This window comes from Stylophora pistillata, chromosome 2 (genome assembly GCF_964205215.1).
Source record: "Stylophora pistillata chromosome 2, jaStyPist1.2, whole genome shotgun sequence".
NCBI lineage: Eukaryota > Metazoa > Cnidaria > Anthozoa > Scleractinia > Pocilloporidae > Stylophora > Stylophora pistillata.
Genome location: NC_142520.1, coordinates 44,658,313 through 44,675,456, shown reverse-complemented (window position 1 = coordinate 44,675,456; position 17,144 = coordinate 44,658,313). Strand labels below are relative to the sequence as shown.

The following is a 17,144-nucleotide window of genomic DNA, read 5'->3' as shown; positions in this document are numbered from 1 at the left end:
TTACAGCCCTATCAGCTGGGTATTGTTACTGAAAATGCCTGATGGTAATTTCTTCAACTGGTTATTGTGTAACCACCTACCAAAAGTAATATTATGGGGGAGTGTTAATTACATTATACTTGTCAACATAACGTAGAAACTGTGTTTGCCCGATTATGTCGTATGTAGTATCTCTTCTTTTGGCTTTACATATAGAGACCTAAGATAGGATTAGAAACTATAATCTGGGACAAAACGAAATTGTGTAAAGCACTGAAAATAAACAGATTACATTACACATTCCTTTTCTCCCTTTTCCCATTACCCATTGTTGTGAAACATGGCGCCTGACATTACACACTGTCATTAAGAGTAGTCCTCATTATAAGCCAGACGACATTGATTGCAGGGACGGGGAGGGTAAGATACCAACACACATATATAACTTATCCACGTGGTTTCAAAACATTTACTTCGAAATGGGTGACTACTAAGTGTTGAAAATTTCAACCTACACAAAATGCAATACAGAGGCACACGCAGCCACAAGAGCACCAAGAAAATTCTCCAAACAAAACTTTTCCTTTATTTTTTCACGTCAGAACAAGAAATGTCCATTCCCTTGAAGAGGCGCGAATTTTTTTTTCTCTCCGCTGCTTTCTTTTAAGCTTCTCAAACAAAGCGGGACGCAAATCATTCCTCTCAGGCTAAGAGAATCTCAATAAAGAGACACCACTAGCACCAGAAATTGTACCCGAAAGCGTATCTTGTTTCGTATTTTTTTGTTTTTTTTGTTTTCAATTACAAAATTGAAACTTGCAACCCAAATTTAAATTTAATCACATCCTCAGAGCAAAAGGGATAGCAGTTGTGTGAAGAGGAATGTTAGGGAACCTTACTGAGAGACTCCAAAAAAAGGATAATTTGTCTGAGATTTAGTGTTGAAGTTCATTAAGGGAAAATAATAACCTTTCATGAGATTTACTATGTATGTTAAGTACTACAGGAATTTCTAGCATGTATATATGACTTTTGGAGCCTTCAAAACCTGTCTAATGAGACAACATTGTTCCGAAACAGGGTTCAACTCCAATGCTAGAAAAAATTAGTAACTTGCGTACGTTTAATCCGACCTGACTTTGTTTTATTCTATTTAACTAACGAACGCATGCTTTGCTGCAGATTTAAAGTCAAGCCCAAAGAAAAGAAATTATCTTCCTTAGGGAGACATATGTAAGCCTCTAGTGGCCGGCGCCCCTCTCACGTCGCCCCCTTTCTTCACCTCGATGCACGAAGGGAAACTATAGGCAACGAAGTGCTTGAATGGATTGATATTTAGTTTTTACTAACCTGGCGGGATGTCTGTATGGGAGAATCTTGACCGAGGTCGCCAGTACAGACCGAACACAGTGAGGTCTGTACCAGCGACCGAGGTCAAGATTCTCCCATACAGACCGACCCAGCTCGGTTAATAAGATGTTTATTATATGGCTGTGTCTTATATGCCAACTTTTTTATATTCTTTGTACCTTTTTTTCTAGACCGGTCTAGATGCCGGTCTAGATGGGAAAATCTAGACCGCTTTCAATGTTGATTTCAGCCAATCGATTTCGTGAATTCAGTAGTTTCCAGTCCTTGTGAGACACAGCTAAATAATAAATCTTAATATTGGTCCTATTTCATTAAAGTAGATAATCATCGCGCAATTAAGAACTATATCCCCCTTACATGTAGGATGAATTTAAAGCTTAGCCTTTTTGCATCGGTGAGTGCCAGATCTTCTAAGACTGATGTATCAAATGTGGTACATTTTGTCACTTTGTCAACCGAGTGTTTTAAAACAGATGTAATACCGTTACTGATGTAACTATCCCATATATTCCCTGGTCATGCCTTCTTGACTTCCTTTTACAATGCATGTAGGATTAGATTTAGGAAAGGTATTGGTTTGACTTACAGCTGTAATAGATTGATATTGTTACCGAATATGTCATTTGGCAAGTCCTCCAAATGATTTTTGTCCAAGCGCCTGTCAACAAATGAGTCAAGTAAGTAGTTCTAAGTTGCTAGAAATTTTTTGGAAAAGAACCAATGCTACTTAACCAACAATAAATTTATATTTTTCGGGCGCATCTGCCAACTCCATAATTCAATTTTGCTCGTCGTTCGTGGATATCTTTTGAAACATTCACCATTAGCCATTGGCCAATCCCCTTAGTCAGTTGAAAGGGATCAATGTCGTCCTGGATTTACTAACATAATGTTTGTACAAAAAGGGTTGTGCTTGTTCATCACAGTGGAGCATCCTGCTTTGTAAGATGACCAGAAACCAGACGACTTTATCACCTTGTGAAGAAATGCAGTATGCTGTCGAAACGTCGTGATTCACATCGTAAGGAAGCGCATCGTGAAACAAACGATAATACTTTATTATTATAATGTTTGTGCTTTCCAGAATAGCTTTTTCTTAACCATGATTATTACCAAGCATGACCTTGACTTTTTTTGGGAAAGAAGTGAAGTTCTATCGAAAAGTATGTGCCTCTACTCATCTGTGGCTAGAACACTGTCACGTGAGAAAACAAGCGTCAGTGGTAATAGCACTCGAAGTTAGTTTTCGACCTAGAACATTACCGTGCAAAATCCTCGTTATGTTCCCGACTTTTTTAAAAACTGATATGATAATCGTAAACATATTATCAGATGAGAGCTGGGATTTACTCCAAGCAAAGCTTTCAACTAAAAATGCTCTGTTCAACGCTTGTAAGAAACGGACTGTTCGCACGACCTTTATCAATACAACAAAATATCTTATGACTAATCCCAAATGTAAAATATTCCCACCTCAGCTCTTGACAGATGTTCAGAGGACAGCTGGGTGGTGAGATATATATTATTACAAGGGCCTTGCAAGAGCGCCATCTGTGCCTTGTATTGCTATTTCGGAGAAACTTCGTTTTTTCGTTAGAACTTTGTGGGGAAAATAATTCAATATGCTGTTCCAATGTTTGATAATGTCCAAAGCTTACCCCTGTGGTTTTTTTCATTAATTTCAATACGTTTCTCTAAGTTCTTTGGTGGAAAGCTACTGACTTTGTAGACCAAGTAGAAATAATATTTATCCGCACTCTGTCCTAAAAATCTACTGCAACCTCATACAATTTATCCCTTAAAGTTTTTTTCAGTGCAACTTGATTGTATTTTTGTGTTAATGCTGATTACGTAAAATGCATGTGAGTCATGGGATATTCCATTTTATAACCATTTAAAAACGTGACCTAATCATTACCTTGCCTTGCAATTACATATATATATACACTTTTCGTTTTTCTTAAATTAACGCAACGTTTGGGCTTGTAATTCAAAACTGATAGTCAGCCTCTGACCTAAAGAGATCGCGGTTCTATGGAGAGAACTTGAACACATGCGGCTAGAGTGCCCTCAAAAACTGACATCGTGCCTAAATTTTCTTCTTGTCCTCTTAGGTTATATAGAATATTTACGAAAAGAACATGCCCTTATGGCAATTGCAAGTTAAGCACCCTACGTGTTATGAGCGAGTGTCTGTGACTTTCGATTCATACGATAAAGATGAAATAGTGGGTAAGGTAATGAGTATCTCACTGTTCATTTGACCTGTTCCCTTTTTGACTACACAAAGCATAGAAATAGACGCTTCGCAATTTCGCTTCACTAGATGATATTTTATAAAATTTCTTTTTTTTTTTGTTTTACTGGGTTTTCTTTTCCAACAGACTGGTCAGTTTGTTTTATTTATTTATTTTTTTTGTCTTTGTTTTCAAAGAGAACTTATCATGGAAAAGTGTTTAAATTCGAAATTTAGGAGTGTTGTGATTGAGAAGGTGGTAATTCAAGGAAATTTGGAGGGGTCTATGGAAAATTTTAAAATCGCTATAAAATCACTGCTCAGAGCTGATAATATTATCGGTGAATTGGGATGAATTTAACTCCGTTTTTACATGAAAAATAAGGCAGCCTCCAAAAGTTACGAGTAAATCAGCTGAGTATTGTTACAAAAAATTCCCAATCGTAATTTCTTCAGCTGGTTGTTTTATACAAACCCACCAGAAATAATTCAAAATGGTGTTTAACAACATCGTTCTCGTGAACTAAGTTCAAGACATTTGTATGCTCAAATTATTGCACTTTCTTTCATCTTCTTATGTGAGGACATAAAGTATACTGGCTAAAAAATTAATACTCTTAGTAACATACGTTTCTTTTCGATCTAAAAAAAAGGCCTGCAGTAGACAAAGCAGGATTACCATGCAGCTATAAACATTTCGTCATTTAGTGCATTCCTCATAAAAGGAAAGGCCATACTGATTGAAGGGAGGAAGGAAGGGTAAGTTATCAAATTGGAAAAATTGGCATGATTGGCAAAATTGTTTTAATCTCAGGTGTTTTAAGGATAAATTTGAATTCTTCTCTACAACAATGTCGGAAGCGATGGGTCGCTTCTTCCCTTTACAGCGCACAAAGTGTTGCACTTCTGACAAACCGTGGATGACTTCCAAGCTCAAGTCCTTAGTTTCACGGCGTCAAAAGTCCCTTGTGTCACATGGTAAAGATTCTACTGCTTTTAAACATTGGCCAAACATGGTTCGGCAAGAATGTAAGACGTGCAGAAAGAACTTTTATGAAAGGGAAGTCGCGGCCTTGAAAGATAGCAATGTGAAACGGTGGTGGAAGGAGATTAAGAGCTTGACAGGTGAGAGGATTACTACCGACAACTGCGCCTTTCAAATGCTGGATGAAAACATCCCGACTCTTACCGCTCTAGCTGATTGCTTCAACAACTCCCTTGCGGGATTGACTGCTCCTTTTATTCTCCTTGACTTGACGGACTGTGAACTGGACCTTGAGGTCCCTGAGGAGTTCCTAGTTGATCAGAGGTTGGTGTACAAGGCTTTGTAACAAAGCCCAACAAGTCCCCAGACCCTATTCCGATTCCCAACAAGATCTTAAAGGAGTTTACAGCAGAATTGTGCGCTGTGCTCACTGATTTTTATAACTCGTCGTTAAAACAGGGCTACGTTCCAGCTCAATTGAAGGAATCAGTTGTCCGGCCCATGCCTAAAGTGTCGCCTCCCAAGTCTGTGGGCAGTGATTTAAGACCGATTACTCTCACTTCTCAGATAGCCAAAATCATGAAAGGTTTAACACTTAGCTCTCTGTATAGCCACGTCATTGATAACATTGATGACCCTTTGCAATTTGCCATACCGGGAAAATCAATGACAAACGCCTTAATTTACCTTTTACACTGTGTTTTACAGGCCCTAGACTCTGGACACTGCTATGCTAGAATTTTATTTGCTGACTTTAGCAAAGGGTTCAATCTTGTGGACCATAATGTCCTTTGCACTGAATTGTGTAATCTTGGTGTACATAATGTCCTAATTTCCTGGTTCGGATCATTTTTGTCAAATAGATCGCAGTTTGTTAAAATAGGTGGTGCTACCTCGGGTCATGTCGTACCTAAGGGTGGTATTCCCCAAGGGACTAAACTGGCCCCCTTACTATTTGCAATACTTGTTACTAACCTGGCAAGGCAATAGAAGTTCAGGGCTATATGTGTCGACGACCTTTCAGTTGTAGAGATGACACCTAGGTGTTCCACTAGTGTTCTTCCGTTCATTGCGCGAGATATTTACACTTATGCTAACAAGAATGGCATGCGCCTTAACCCTGTGAAGTGCAGGGAGATGTTTATCGACTTCTTGCACTATAAGCAGCACCATCTTCCTTCTTTACAGCTTTCAGAAGGTCTGAAATCGAGTGTGACCACAAGCACAAGTTGCTTGGGGTGTATGTTACTGAAAATTTAAGCTGGAATACGCTCTGTGAGTATATTGTTCAGAGAGCTCGCAAACGCCTGTTCGCACTGCGTTGTCTGAAGAGGTCAGGTGTTTTGGAAAGGGAGTTAGTTATGGTGTATTCCAGCCTGATTCGCTCAGTGTTGGAGCATGCCTCCCAAGTTTGGGCAAACCTGCCTGATTATCTTAGCCTCCTAAATGAGAATGTGCCGATAAAAGCCTTAGAAATAGTCTTTCCTGGGCTTCCCTACAGGGACGCACTTGTGCTGTGTGGTCTTTGCACTCTCTCTGATCGGCGTGCCGCTGCATCCACTAAGTTTATCCAGAAAGTTCGGGACACTGGTGTCCTTGTTAACTTGTTGCCACATCGCACAACTGTGTCCCATGGATACAATCTACGCTCAGGCACTCTTAGAGATGATCCCGCTATGGCTTTTACTAACCGTCTCGTCAAATTTATCACATATAGATATTCTTAGTAAATTAGAAGTAGAAGTCAAATGTAGTAAAATTTAATACATATAGATATTTTTAGTGAAATGTTTCATGTTATGTATAGATATGATTTGTATCCTGACCACTCTTGTAATTTAGGTGCAAGCTACAAAAAGAGTAATTAAACTGATTATTATATTGTTATTATATTGTTATCAAGAAAGTTAGTAAAGGAAACTATATGGAATAATTGCACAAAGTCTCTCTATGGTTTTTCCTAAGATTTTAAACAGCGTGTTCATCTGTAAAGGCACTAATATGAAAAGCAAAAAGATATGCCACAGTACCTGACATGCTAGAAGTAAGTTCCAACATATAAGTCAAAGGTTAACCATCTTATACATTTACTCCTAATCAACAAAATTTGTACTAAAATGTCTTAAACACCGGGATACTTTTCATTGGCGCCTAGGAGGACATTCAGTCATTGGTTGCCACAGTTGAGTCATGTTACTGATGACAACCCAGGGTATATTTTCTACATTGAGTGTTTTCTTGTAAGCCTTGGATTGGCTCATTAAATTTCTGTTAAGAACTTTTCGTTTTCGGGGCCTCTGTCCGATCAGAACTAAAAGTGTTTTCTGTCAAAAAGTCAGTGTGATCTGCAAATCTGCTGGTTTCTTTCCCAGTACGAGATGGATTACGGGCATTCTTTACAAAACGAAGGAAGGGTCCTAACTTACAGGGCGACCAGCTTGGTATTGTAACTGAATATACCTGATGGCAACTCCTTCAACATATTGTTGCTCATTTCCCTACCAAGAGATGATAGAGGGTGATGTTCATTACACTGTATTCGTTATTTAAGTTAAATTAAAGGGTATATCTGGTAATGCTCTATTTTCCTACATGCTTTAAAATGGGGTCTCAAACAAACCTATATAATTCTTTTCTATCAGCTGCGAATCGAATCTATTTTGTACTTCACCAGAACTGCAAGTTGAGGATTTTTATCTTTGGTGACTGTGTAACAATTCTCTTATTAGGGAGCTCTATTTAAACTCAGAGCTTGAAGGAGGGAGGGTATTAAGTTAATATCCAGGGAGGAAGGGGGGTAGGGAGGGTATTAGGTTAATATCCAAGGAGGCAGGGGGGGAGGGAGGGAGGGTATTAGGTGAATATCCAAGGAGGAAGAGGGGGAGGGAGGGTATTTGGTTAATATCCAGGGAGGAAGGGGGAAAGGGAGGGTATTAGGTTAATATCCAAGGAGGATGGGGTAAGGGGGGGGGGGGGGGTTGGAGGGAAGATTCGAGTATTCTCGCCGGAAAGCTGATCCCAGAAACCTGTTTCGTCTCCCACCCTCAGTGACAACCACAGCATCATTGGTGATGGAGTCGAGATAACTGAAAGTTTTGCCCGTTGTAATTTCGCTCCACTTCACTAAGTTCGTGTGAAAAGATTTTATCGCAGTTTGATTGTCCAAGTGAGAATAGCCCTGCGTAGGATTGTTTTCGGAATTACTGTCCATCAGTGGATGTCACCGTGTCATAACACTCCTTCTGTCACTGTCAGTCAAAGTCACTGACAGTGACTGAAGTAATTACTTCAGGTATATTTGAGGTGTTCATGTAAAGTTTGGAGGGGGGAGGGCGGGGAGCTAATAATGATTTTTGAGAGCTGAAAAGGATCGGTATTGTTATCGTAGATTAATAGGAGAGGAGTCCTTTGATTTACTGCTACTCACTTTCCTATCAAAATTCATTACTTAAGTGTCGAATACGGATTTTTTCGTTCACTATCAGATCGATAGTACTCTTTAGTAGTAGTATTTATTTAAAGAGAGTAGCACATAACAGTTAAAATATGATAAACTTGCGGCCCTCTGCTACATATGAATGAAAATTACATTATTAAACTATAAACCATGGACAAGTAATAATTCTATAATAACAATTGAACAAATAAATAAATACATAATAAATTTCAATAAAATCTATGGATAAAAGTAAGGCAAGTGAGCTTGATCTTGAAAAATTTTCTTTCTCAAGGCGAGCTTAAAACATTTTCCATTTGGCTGCTTCCTTATTTCACAATTTAAATTGTCCCAGTCTTGTATTGCAGACACTACAAACGAGCTTCCTCCTTCAGTCTTTCTCTGGTATGTAGGCGTAATAAAATTCAAGCTGGCAAACCTTGTATTACGTGAATGCTGAAAACTATTCAATCTCAAGGAGTCCATAAGATACTCTGGCACTGCGTGTTCAATTCTCCTATACAGTATTGCACATCTCAATAATACGAGTTTCTCCGTAAAAAGGCAGCCATTTCAAGTTGTTGAAAGCACAACAGAAGAGAAGATAAAAAGAACAGAAGGTAAAAAAAGAGTGTTGGCTTACAGCCATTCCAGCTCAGTGTAAGTACTGAAGATGCCTAGGGGCAAGTCCCTGAGTTTGTTGTTTTGTAGGTACCTATAAAGAAATGGTTAGAAACGTGTAAATAACACGCTGAATGCATTGATAAGAATGTCAACTGAACGTTTAATCTTTTCACTATCAAAACCATATGGAACTAAATAAAGAAAGTAACTAATAGATAACTTCTAAGTCTATGAGTCGATACTTCCATGAAACCTTAATGTAAAGTATTTTAGTACCTTTGATAAATTTTTACCGCACTTGGAAATTTAAGGAAAGTTGAAGCTGGACATAGCATGATTACGATGACGAGCACGCGACGTATGACCGTATCTTGAATCATAGGTTACTCTCTTCAGCCTAATGACCCATTACAGCCGATCTTTTGCCGCTTTCTGATACATATGGTAAGAGCAGCACTAGCAATTGGCACATATAGCGCTTCTCATGATTGACGTTCTTTTCCGTCTTTTGGTATTGAATACTTGTTTTTAAAGCTCAAATTTAGCTGATCGATGAATTATTCCTTTTCTGTAGTCTTCATACAAAGAATATTGAGTGTCCCAAGCTTCAGGATAGTTACATTAATTGTTGGGCAAGCATTAAGCTTATCAAAATAAAAAAGTTGCGTCGGCAGACAAACTAAAATAGACTGAAAATATTATGTTTTTCACTTTTAATTTAGTGATGTAAGATGGAACGTTTTCACCTTTGTGTGTATCACAACCTTTGTTCAGTTCAAATTGAGGGTTAGAACTTTAGTACATTTAGGTCCTTTGTTAGCAAGATTTAACAACTTTCTTCCCTCTTTTGGATAACCCAAGCAAGAAAATCCCTCATTCTCCAATTTTTTTTTTTTATTCTACTACACGCTAGAGTTAAATTTGCACGGTTTAAGACAAGCGCTATACTAGTTCAAAGAGAGAATCAAGTCGAGTGACCAAATCCTACACTTAAGCCTTATTAATGGGGCAATCCCTCTGAAATTTTTTCAAGATCACACCCATTCTTGTAGACCTCAGGAGAATATAGCCAATCCTGAGCATGCCGAGAAATCGACGACAGTCAGCGGTTGATGTCGTGGGTGCTGCATATGCTAATGAGGGACTTTCAATTCTCAATTCCCACTTCAAAAAGGCTTCTAATGGGGGTCTATCAGACATTTTTAAATTGAAATTAGCGTTCTATAAATAAAGGATTACTATGTTTTGGAAGTCAAAGGACTCTAAAGATATCATTGAACAACAGGAAATGGAATTAACTCGAATTATGTTACTCATGCATAATTCATAAGATCGGAATCGAATTTCTCACAATACTCCATGGGATGAACAACAGCGGAAATCCTCTAAAAAACTAGGTTACAAAGCCCTTCAAAGATGGTGACTATTTTTCTTGTGAGTTTAAAGACTTCACCAAATTCGACTCATTTTTTGATTACACAAGCGCTCGTTTCCCCAAAGAGGTCAACACCTGGAAAAACATGAAATACAGGATTTTGTCAGCTATTTCGGCCGAACTTAAACGGCTCTCTGTACCTTGAAATATGTCTCAAATGGACGATCAATCATCGTAGAAGACGTTCTGACGTGCACTGTTGGAAAACACTACCTCACACCGGCGTGGTGAGACATGGAAAATGGTAAACACTGGCGGATTTAAAGGATCAGGGAGGCCATAAGTAGTCAAAACAATGACCGAACTTAGGTACATCGGGGGATCGTAGGAATTCTTGTGTGCTGCTTACGCTGTTTTTTAATGATTTAGACGTGCACATTTTGACTATCCACTTTATATTCAAACACTAAGCCACATTTTGTTCATTTCTCACATAAAACTTTGAACGGAAACCATTTTCAAAGTCCGCAAATCTTTCACACTGCGCATGTTCCGCCGCCATTTCGTATTCGATTTCTCGGCATGGGTGAAGCATTGTGCACGTTAGGAATTTCCATGAATCGACTATCCGTCATCGTAAATCATATATTATCCAGGGGTTATCCTGATTGGCTTGAGTCCTACAAGACCATGAAACAGATTCCTTTAACGATAAGGCCTTAGAGGGAGGTAGTTCTACGATAGCATGAGAGGGATTCCTCTGAGAATAAGGCTTGTACTGGGGAAGTAGTCCTCGAGATAAAGCTTTTCTTGGTATTGACAACTTTTTAATCGTACTCACAATTTTGCGATGGCAAATGGAAATTTCCATGGAATTGAAATAAGATTTTTTCCGCTGCAATTCACACTTATTGTTTTGTGGACGACGTCACATTCGCACGGGTCTGGACACTCTAAAATAAGGTAAAAGCAACTGTGAACATGATTCAGATAGGCACATAAAATTATTCAAATTTGAAAGTGTTAAGTCACTAATTTTTACGACGAAGAATTTTCCATTTGAATAGAATGTAACGGCAAAATCAGTTACCGAGATTGGACTCGAACACTGAAAGTCCAAATGTACACTACCCATAAATAAGAACGAGGATGATTTAAAAGGTGACTTAAAGATGAAAACTGGACCGACAACACGAACTTCAGGTACGCTGTATGCTGGCGCCAAAATCGACAAACTGTAGCATAGTAACTTCAATTGAAATAGGAATAAGTTTAGGCGTGTAAATGGGAGAATATCCTTTGCTTCTAATCATTTACGCTGTCCCCTTCAACAGATAACTACCATACCACTAATAAGCATTCAAAAGTATGAATAGTATACAAGTAAAATCAACGGGGTATTGAAAAAATACTTTGAAAGGTTAAAGATTATTCCCTAATCAAAGAAGCTTAACCGTTTTTTGCGTGGTAAGAATTCAGCAAATCAAAAAATTCTCGGAGGTTTACACAATGCAGTTATGAAAAGTACTGACATGACACCTCACCTTCAACTCTGAGGCTGATGTTCCTTGTAAACATCTCTCCATCTCTTTGTACCTCGCAGCTGTAATTCACGTCGTTTCCCGAAGTTATTTTAAGCTGAAATGTTATGCTGGTACTATTTTGAACAGGGACACCATTTTTTCTCCATGCAATGTATGGAGCCGGCGCACCTTTCACTGGGCACCACAGGTTAGAGGTTCTGTTCAAGAATATAAACTGCGTCTTTGGTACTTGTTCCATGGTTGGATTTACTATATTAGGTTTCAAAGAATTAAGGAAAATACTTGTTGAAATGATATTTTATCGTGTACAGAACAAGTAAACCTTACACACGGTATGTGAGGAGAACCAATTTTACTTGCGCATAAAAAAAATCATTCCAAATCCTGTCACAATTCAAATTTCAGGTAGCATAGGAGCTCTATTGTCTCCTTCTCCGTCTTCTGTCTCTGCCTGTCTGTTTGTATCTCAGATTTAAAGCCATTTAACTTGGTATAATTACTTCTATAAAATAAAACGTATAATGAATAAAACGTAACATATATATATATATATATATATATATATATATATATATATATATATATATATAGTGGCAAACGGACTACTCAAGTTACGCACATATGGATTTTAATACAGCCTGCTTCGTAGACCAACAAAAGTTGATCCACTCATCAGTCAAACTCCATACACACTGAGGCATCGTGACGGTTAACTCTAACTCAGCAACGTGATCACATGACATTGTTTAAAAAATTCAAATCTTGAAAACCGTGCGCGCGCCGATAATAGCGTTAAGAATACTTGAGAATATCTTTTCGCCGATGACTAGAATTGGATATTATTTCACTTCGCTTGTTTAAAGAGGCTTCATGTGGATAAGAGAAGATAAAAAATTTCTCAGTGAGGCATAAATTGCAACGTTTTGTGGCATTGGAATATGCTCTAGCCCTAGTAATAATTTTCCATGACATCGAATAGTCTTCCCTCTTCTCCTTGAGTTTCCATAGGTACTTGCTCAGCTCTGTGTCATTTCGCCGTCTCTCGTGGTTGAACGACATTCGGTGGTTGCGCCATCTAGTCTTAAAATCTGTCGCTGTGAGGCCAACGTACATTTCAGTTTCTTCCGTGGTAGCGACTGTGGCTTGGTAAACAACCTCGCTTTGCAAACATTCCCCTCCTAAAGGAAATTCGAGTATTCTTAACGCTATTATCCGCGCGCGCACGGTTTTCAAGATTTGAATTTTTAAACAATGTCATGTGATCACGATGCTGAGTTAGAGTTAACCGTCACGATGCCTCAGTGTGTATGGAGTTTGACTGATGAGTGGATCAACTTTTGTTGGTCTACGAAACAGGCTGTATTAAAATCCATATGTGCGTAACTTGAGTAGTCCATTTGCTACTGTAATCGCTCCTTCATTGTCGAGGACTTTCCTGGATCCTACGTTGTCTATTTCGCTTCTTTATATATATCGTCAGGCAACTGCAATTTTCAAGACAATCCATCATGCCGCTTAATAAACCCTTCTAAGCCTGAAATTGGGAAAATCTGTAAGCATCTCCTCGATTAAATTAGCAACGCTATCAACACCAGCAGTAAAGTAAACCAGTGGAAAAACACCTCAAGTGTCCTCAAATGGTTTAATAGTTTAGAAAACAAGAGCTCTCTTTCATTCATCTGTTTCTACGTTTCTGAATTATACCCCTCCATCGCTGAGAAGTTGCTTCCCAAAGCACTAGATTTCACCTCTAATTACTGCCCAATCAACAGCCATGAGCATGAAATTATCCTGCATGCAAAAGGATCTCTGTTATTTAACGATGATTGCTCATGGGAGAAAAAATCTGCCAGCAACCTCTTTGATGTTACCATGGGGTCCTTCGATGGAGCGGAAACGTGTGAGCTGGTTGGATGCTTTCTCTTATGAATTCTTACTGAGAAGTATGGTCAAAATATTGGTTTATAACGGGATGATGGTTTGGCTACCCTCAGTGGAACACCGCAGGAAATAGAGAATATCAAGAAAGGTTTTTGTAAAGTCTTCCGCGACAATGACTTAAAACTCACAGTCGAGGCTAACATCACCAAAACCAATTTTCTAGACGTCAAGCTTGACCTCTCAAGTGGGAAGTATTACCCTTTTACTAAGGAAGGCAACATCCCCCTATACGTGCATAAAAAATCTAACCACCCACCATCCATTCTGCCCAACATCCCTGAATCAATCAATAGGAGGCTCTCCGAGATATCTTCCGACAGGGAATGCTTTGATAGCGCTAAACCTATTTATCAAGAAGCTCTAAAAAAAATTGGGTATAGCTACACCCTGTCATTCAACGCTGCATCAAACCAGGCACCACGTCCACGAAGAAACAGGCAGCGGAATATTACTTGGTTTAACCCACCATACAGCAAGAACGTGGAAACTAACGTCGGAAAATGCTTCCTTCCACTTATTGATGAGCAAATCACAAAAACTAATCCTCTTCACAAAATTTTCAACCGGAACACCCTTAAACTGAGCTACAGGGGCATGGGCAGCATTAAAACTGTCATATCTAACCACAACACATTTGAAATCCGGAAACTCGCACGCACTAATGATCGAGCTAAGAAAAGCTGCAACTGTAGAAAACCTGACATATGCCCCATGGATGGAAGCTGTAACATGGAAAGCATAATTTACCAGGCAGAGGTCACCACAGAAACCGCAAAGGAAACGTACATTGGTCTCTGTGACACCGCTTTTAAAATGCGTTATAGGAACCACTTGTGTTCATTCCGAAACGAACGTTACAGGCATGTTACTGAACTTAGCAAATATATATCGAGTCTTAAAGATAAGGACACTAAGTTTAATATTAAGTGGCGCTAGGTGAAACAAGCTAGTTCGTATTCCAATGTAGCTAAAAGATGCAATTTGTGTTTGTGGGAAAAATATTTTATCATTTGTAAACCGCAGATGGCAAGTTTAAACAAAAGAAATGAGCTGACATCATGTTGCAGACATGTCAGGAAATTCCTGTTAAAGAACGTAACGTTACGATAGCGCTTGTAGTATGTTGCGCGCGCATGTACATATTATTCTATCTTTTAAATTTCGGTTGATTGTAACCGTTATTTCTGGCAGTTGCCTGACGATCGCTTCGCAAGAGGCATGAAACTCAGATTTGCAGGAAAAGTTCCAGTAACCTAAATCTTGAGGTATAATTATCCATAGCTCTAGCCCTGCTATTGAGCACTTTTTAGTAGATGATGATCTCATTCCGCTATTTTGGTTATATATATATATATATATATATATATATATATATAAGCGAAATAGGCAACGTAGGATCCATGACAGTGCTCGACAATGAAGGAGCGATTACAGTAGCAAATGGACTACTCAAGAGACGCCACGAGAGACGGCGAAATGACACAGAGCTGAGCAAGTACCTGTGGAAACTAAAGGAGAAGAGGGAAGACTATTCGATTTCATGGAAAATTATTGCTAGGGCTAGATCATATTCCAATGCCACAAAACGTTGCAATTTATGCCTCACTGAGAAATTTTTTATCTTGTCTTATCCACATGAAGCCTCTTTAAACAAGCGAAGTGAAATAATATCCAATTGTAGACATCGGCGAAAATATATTCTCAGGTATTCTTAACGCTATTATCGGCGCGCGCACGGTTTTCAAGATTTGAATTTTTAAACAATGTCGTGTGATCACGTTGCTGAGTTAGAGTTAACCGCCACGATGCCTCAGTGTGTGTGGAGTTTAACTGATGAGTGGATCAACTTTTGTTGGTCTACGAAACAGGCTGTATTAAAATCCATATGTGCGTCTCTGTGAGGCCAACGTACATTTCAGTTTCTTCCGCGGTAGCGACTGTGGCTTGGTAGACGACCTCGCTTTGCAAACATTCCCCTCCTAAAGGGCGTTCATTTTCGTTCTTGCAGTTGCACAATCTTTGGGGGCGGCTATCTTCGGTCATTTTTGCGTTCCTGATTGTGGCTTTGTTATGCCCGTCTATGATCTGTTTCATATTTGGTGTGCATGAGTAGCTCAGTTTAATGGTGTTGCTATTGAAAATTTTCCTCTGTTTGTGGGCGACTGGAAAGCACTTGTCAATAAGGTTAATGAACGCTCTGCCAATGTTGGTCTGTACGTTTCTGTTAAATAGTGGGTTAAATCAAATTATATTTCTTCGCCTTTTGGTTTATTATTGCGGTTGGTGCGGTTGCGGTTCAATGAAGTGCAGCTTGTATGTGTAGCCACTCTTGTGTAACGCGTCTTGGTAGGGAGGTGCGGCTTTGTTAAACATGTCTTCGTCAGAAGAGATATCAGAAAGTCTTTTATTAACTGCTTCGGGGATGTTTCGTAGTATGCAGGGTGGGTGGTTAGACTTGCTGTGTACGTATAGATAGGTAGTTGCTGGTTTGGAATAGGGTCCGAATCTGCCGGTTATCAGGTCAAGCGTTACATCGAGAAAGTTGATGATTTTCTTGTTTGCCTCGATGGTAATTCTAAGATTGTTTTGGGCAAATATCGTGCAAATCTGTTTCTTAATTCTCTCCACTTTTTGGGGTGTCTCGTTTATAACTGCAAGGCCGTCGTCACGGTAAAGTCCGATGTTAATATCTGGTATAGTCGCAAGCTGTCATAGGAGGTAGCAGCCGACTAGTTCACATGTCTCCGCTCCATCATACCTTCTCATGGTGACATCGAAAAGGCCGTTGGAATTTTTCTTCTGCCAAGAGGTCCCATTGCTAAATAGTAGTTAAAGAATAGTAAATAGTATTGCTAAATAGTAGTGATATGTTCAACAAAGCCGCACCTCCCTACCAAGACGCGTTACACAAGAGTGGCTACACATACAAGCTGCACTTCACTGAAACGGAACCGCACCGACCGCAATACCAAACCAAAAGGCGAAGAAATATAATTTGGTTTAACCCACCATTTAACAGAAACGTACAGACCAACATTGGCAGAGCGTTCATTAACCTTATTGACAAGTGCTTTCCAGTCGCCCACAAACTGAGGAAAATTTTCAATAGAAACACCATTAAACTGAGCTACTCATGTACACCAAATATGAAACAGATCATAGACGGGCATAACAAAGCCACAATCAGGAACGAAAAAATGACCGAAGATAGCCGCCCCCAAAGATTGTGCAACTGCAGGAACGAAAACGAATGCCCTTTAGGAGGGGAATGTTTGCAAAGCGAGGTCGCCTACCAAGCCACAGTCGCTACCAGGGAAGGAACTGAAACGTACGTTAGCCTCACAGCGACAGATTTTAAGACTATATGGCGCAACCACCGAATGTCGTTCAACCACGAGAGACGGCGAAATGACACAGAGCTGAGCAAGTACCTGTGGAAACTAAAGGAGAACAGGGAAGAATATTCGATTTCATGGAAAACTATTGCAAGGGCTAGAGCATATTCCAATGCCACAAAACGTTGCAATTTATGCCTCACTGAGAAATTTCTTATCTGTCTTATCCACATGAAGCCTCTTTAAACAAGCGAAGTGAAATAATATCCAATTGTAGACATCAGCGAAAATATATTCTCAGGTATTCTTAACGCTATT

At 39.2% G+C, this 17,144-nt stretch overlaps 1 protein-coding gene and 1 long non-coding RNA gene across 2 annotated transcripts; both read right to left on the bottom strand.

Annotated features, from left to right (window-relative positions):
- Positions 1-7,063, bottom strand: LOC148739769 (uncharacterized). Its single transcript, XR_015996829.1, has 3 exons — positions 6,998-7,063; positions 1,937-2,008; positions 1-76 (listed from the first exon to the last, which is right to left on the bottom strand). It is a non-coding gene; the product is annotated as an uncharacterized LOC148739769 (long non-coding RNA).
- Positions 7,064-8,611: 1,548 nt separating this feature from the next.
- On the bottom strand, positions 8,612-11,905 carry LOC148739768 (slit homolog 2 protein-like). Its single transcript, XM_088750102.1, has 3 exons — positions 11,551-11,905; positions 10,848-10,959; positions 8,612-8,722 (listed from the first exon to the last, which is right to left on the bottom strand). Exons 1-3 carry the CDS (start codon positions 11,786-11,788, stop codon positions 8,647-8,649), a joined length of 426 nt encoding a protein of 141 aa, XP_088606228.1. The 5' UTR covers positions 11,789-11,905; the 3' UTR covers positions 8,612-8,646.
- Positions 11,906-17,144: the final 5,239 nt, after the last annotated feature.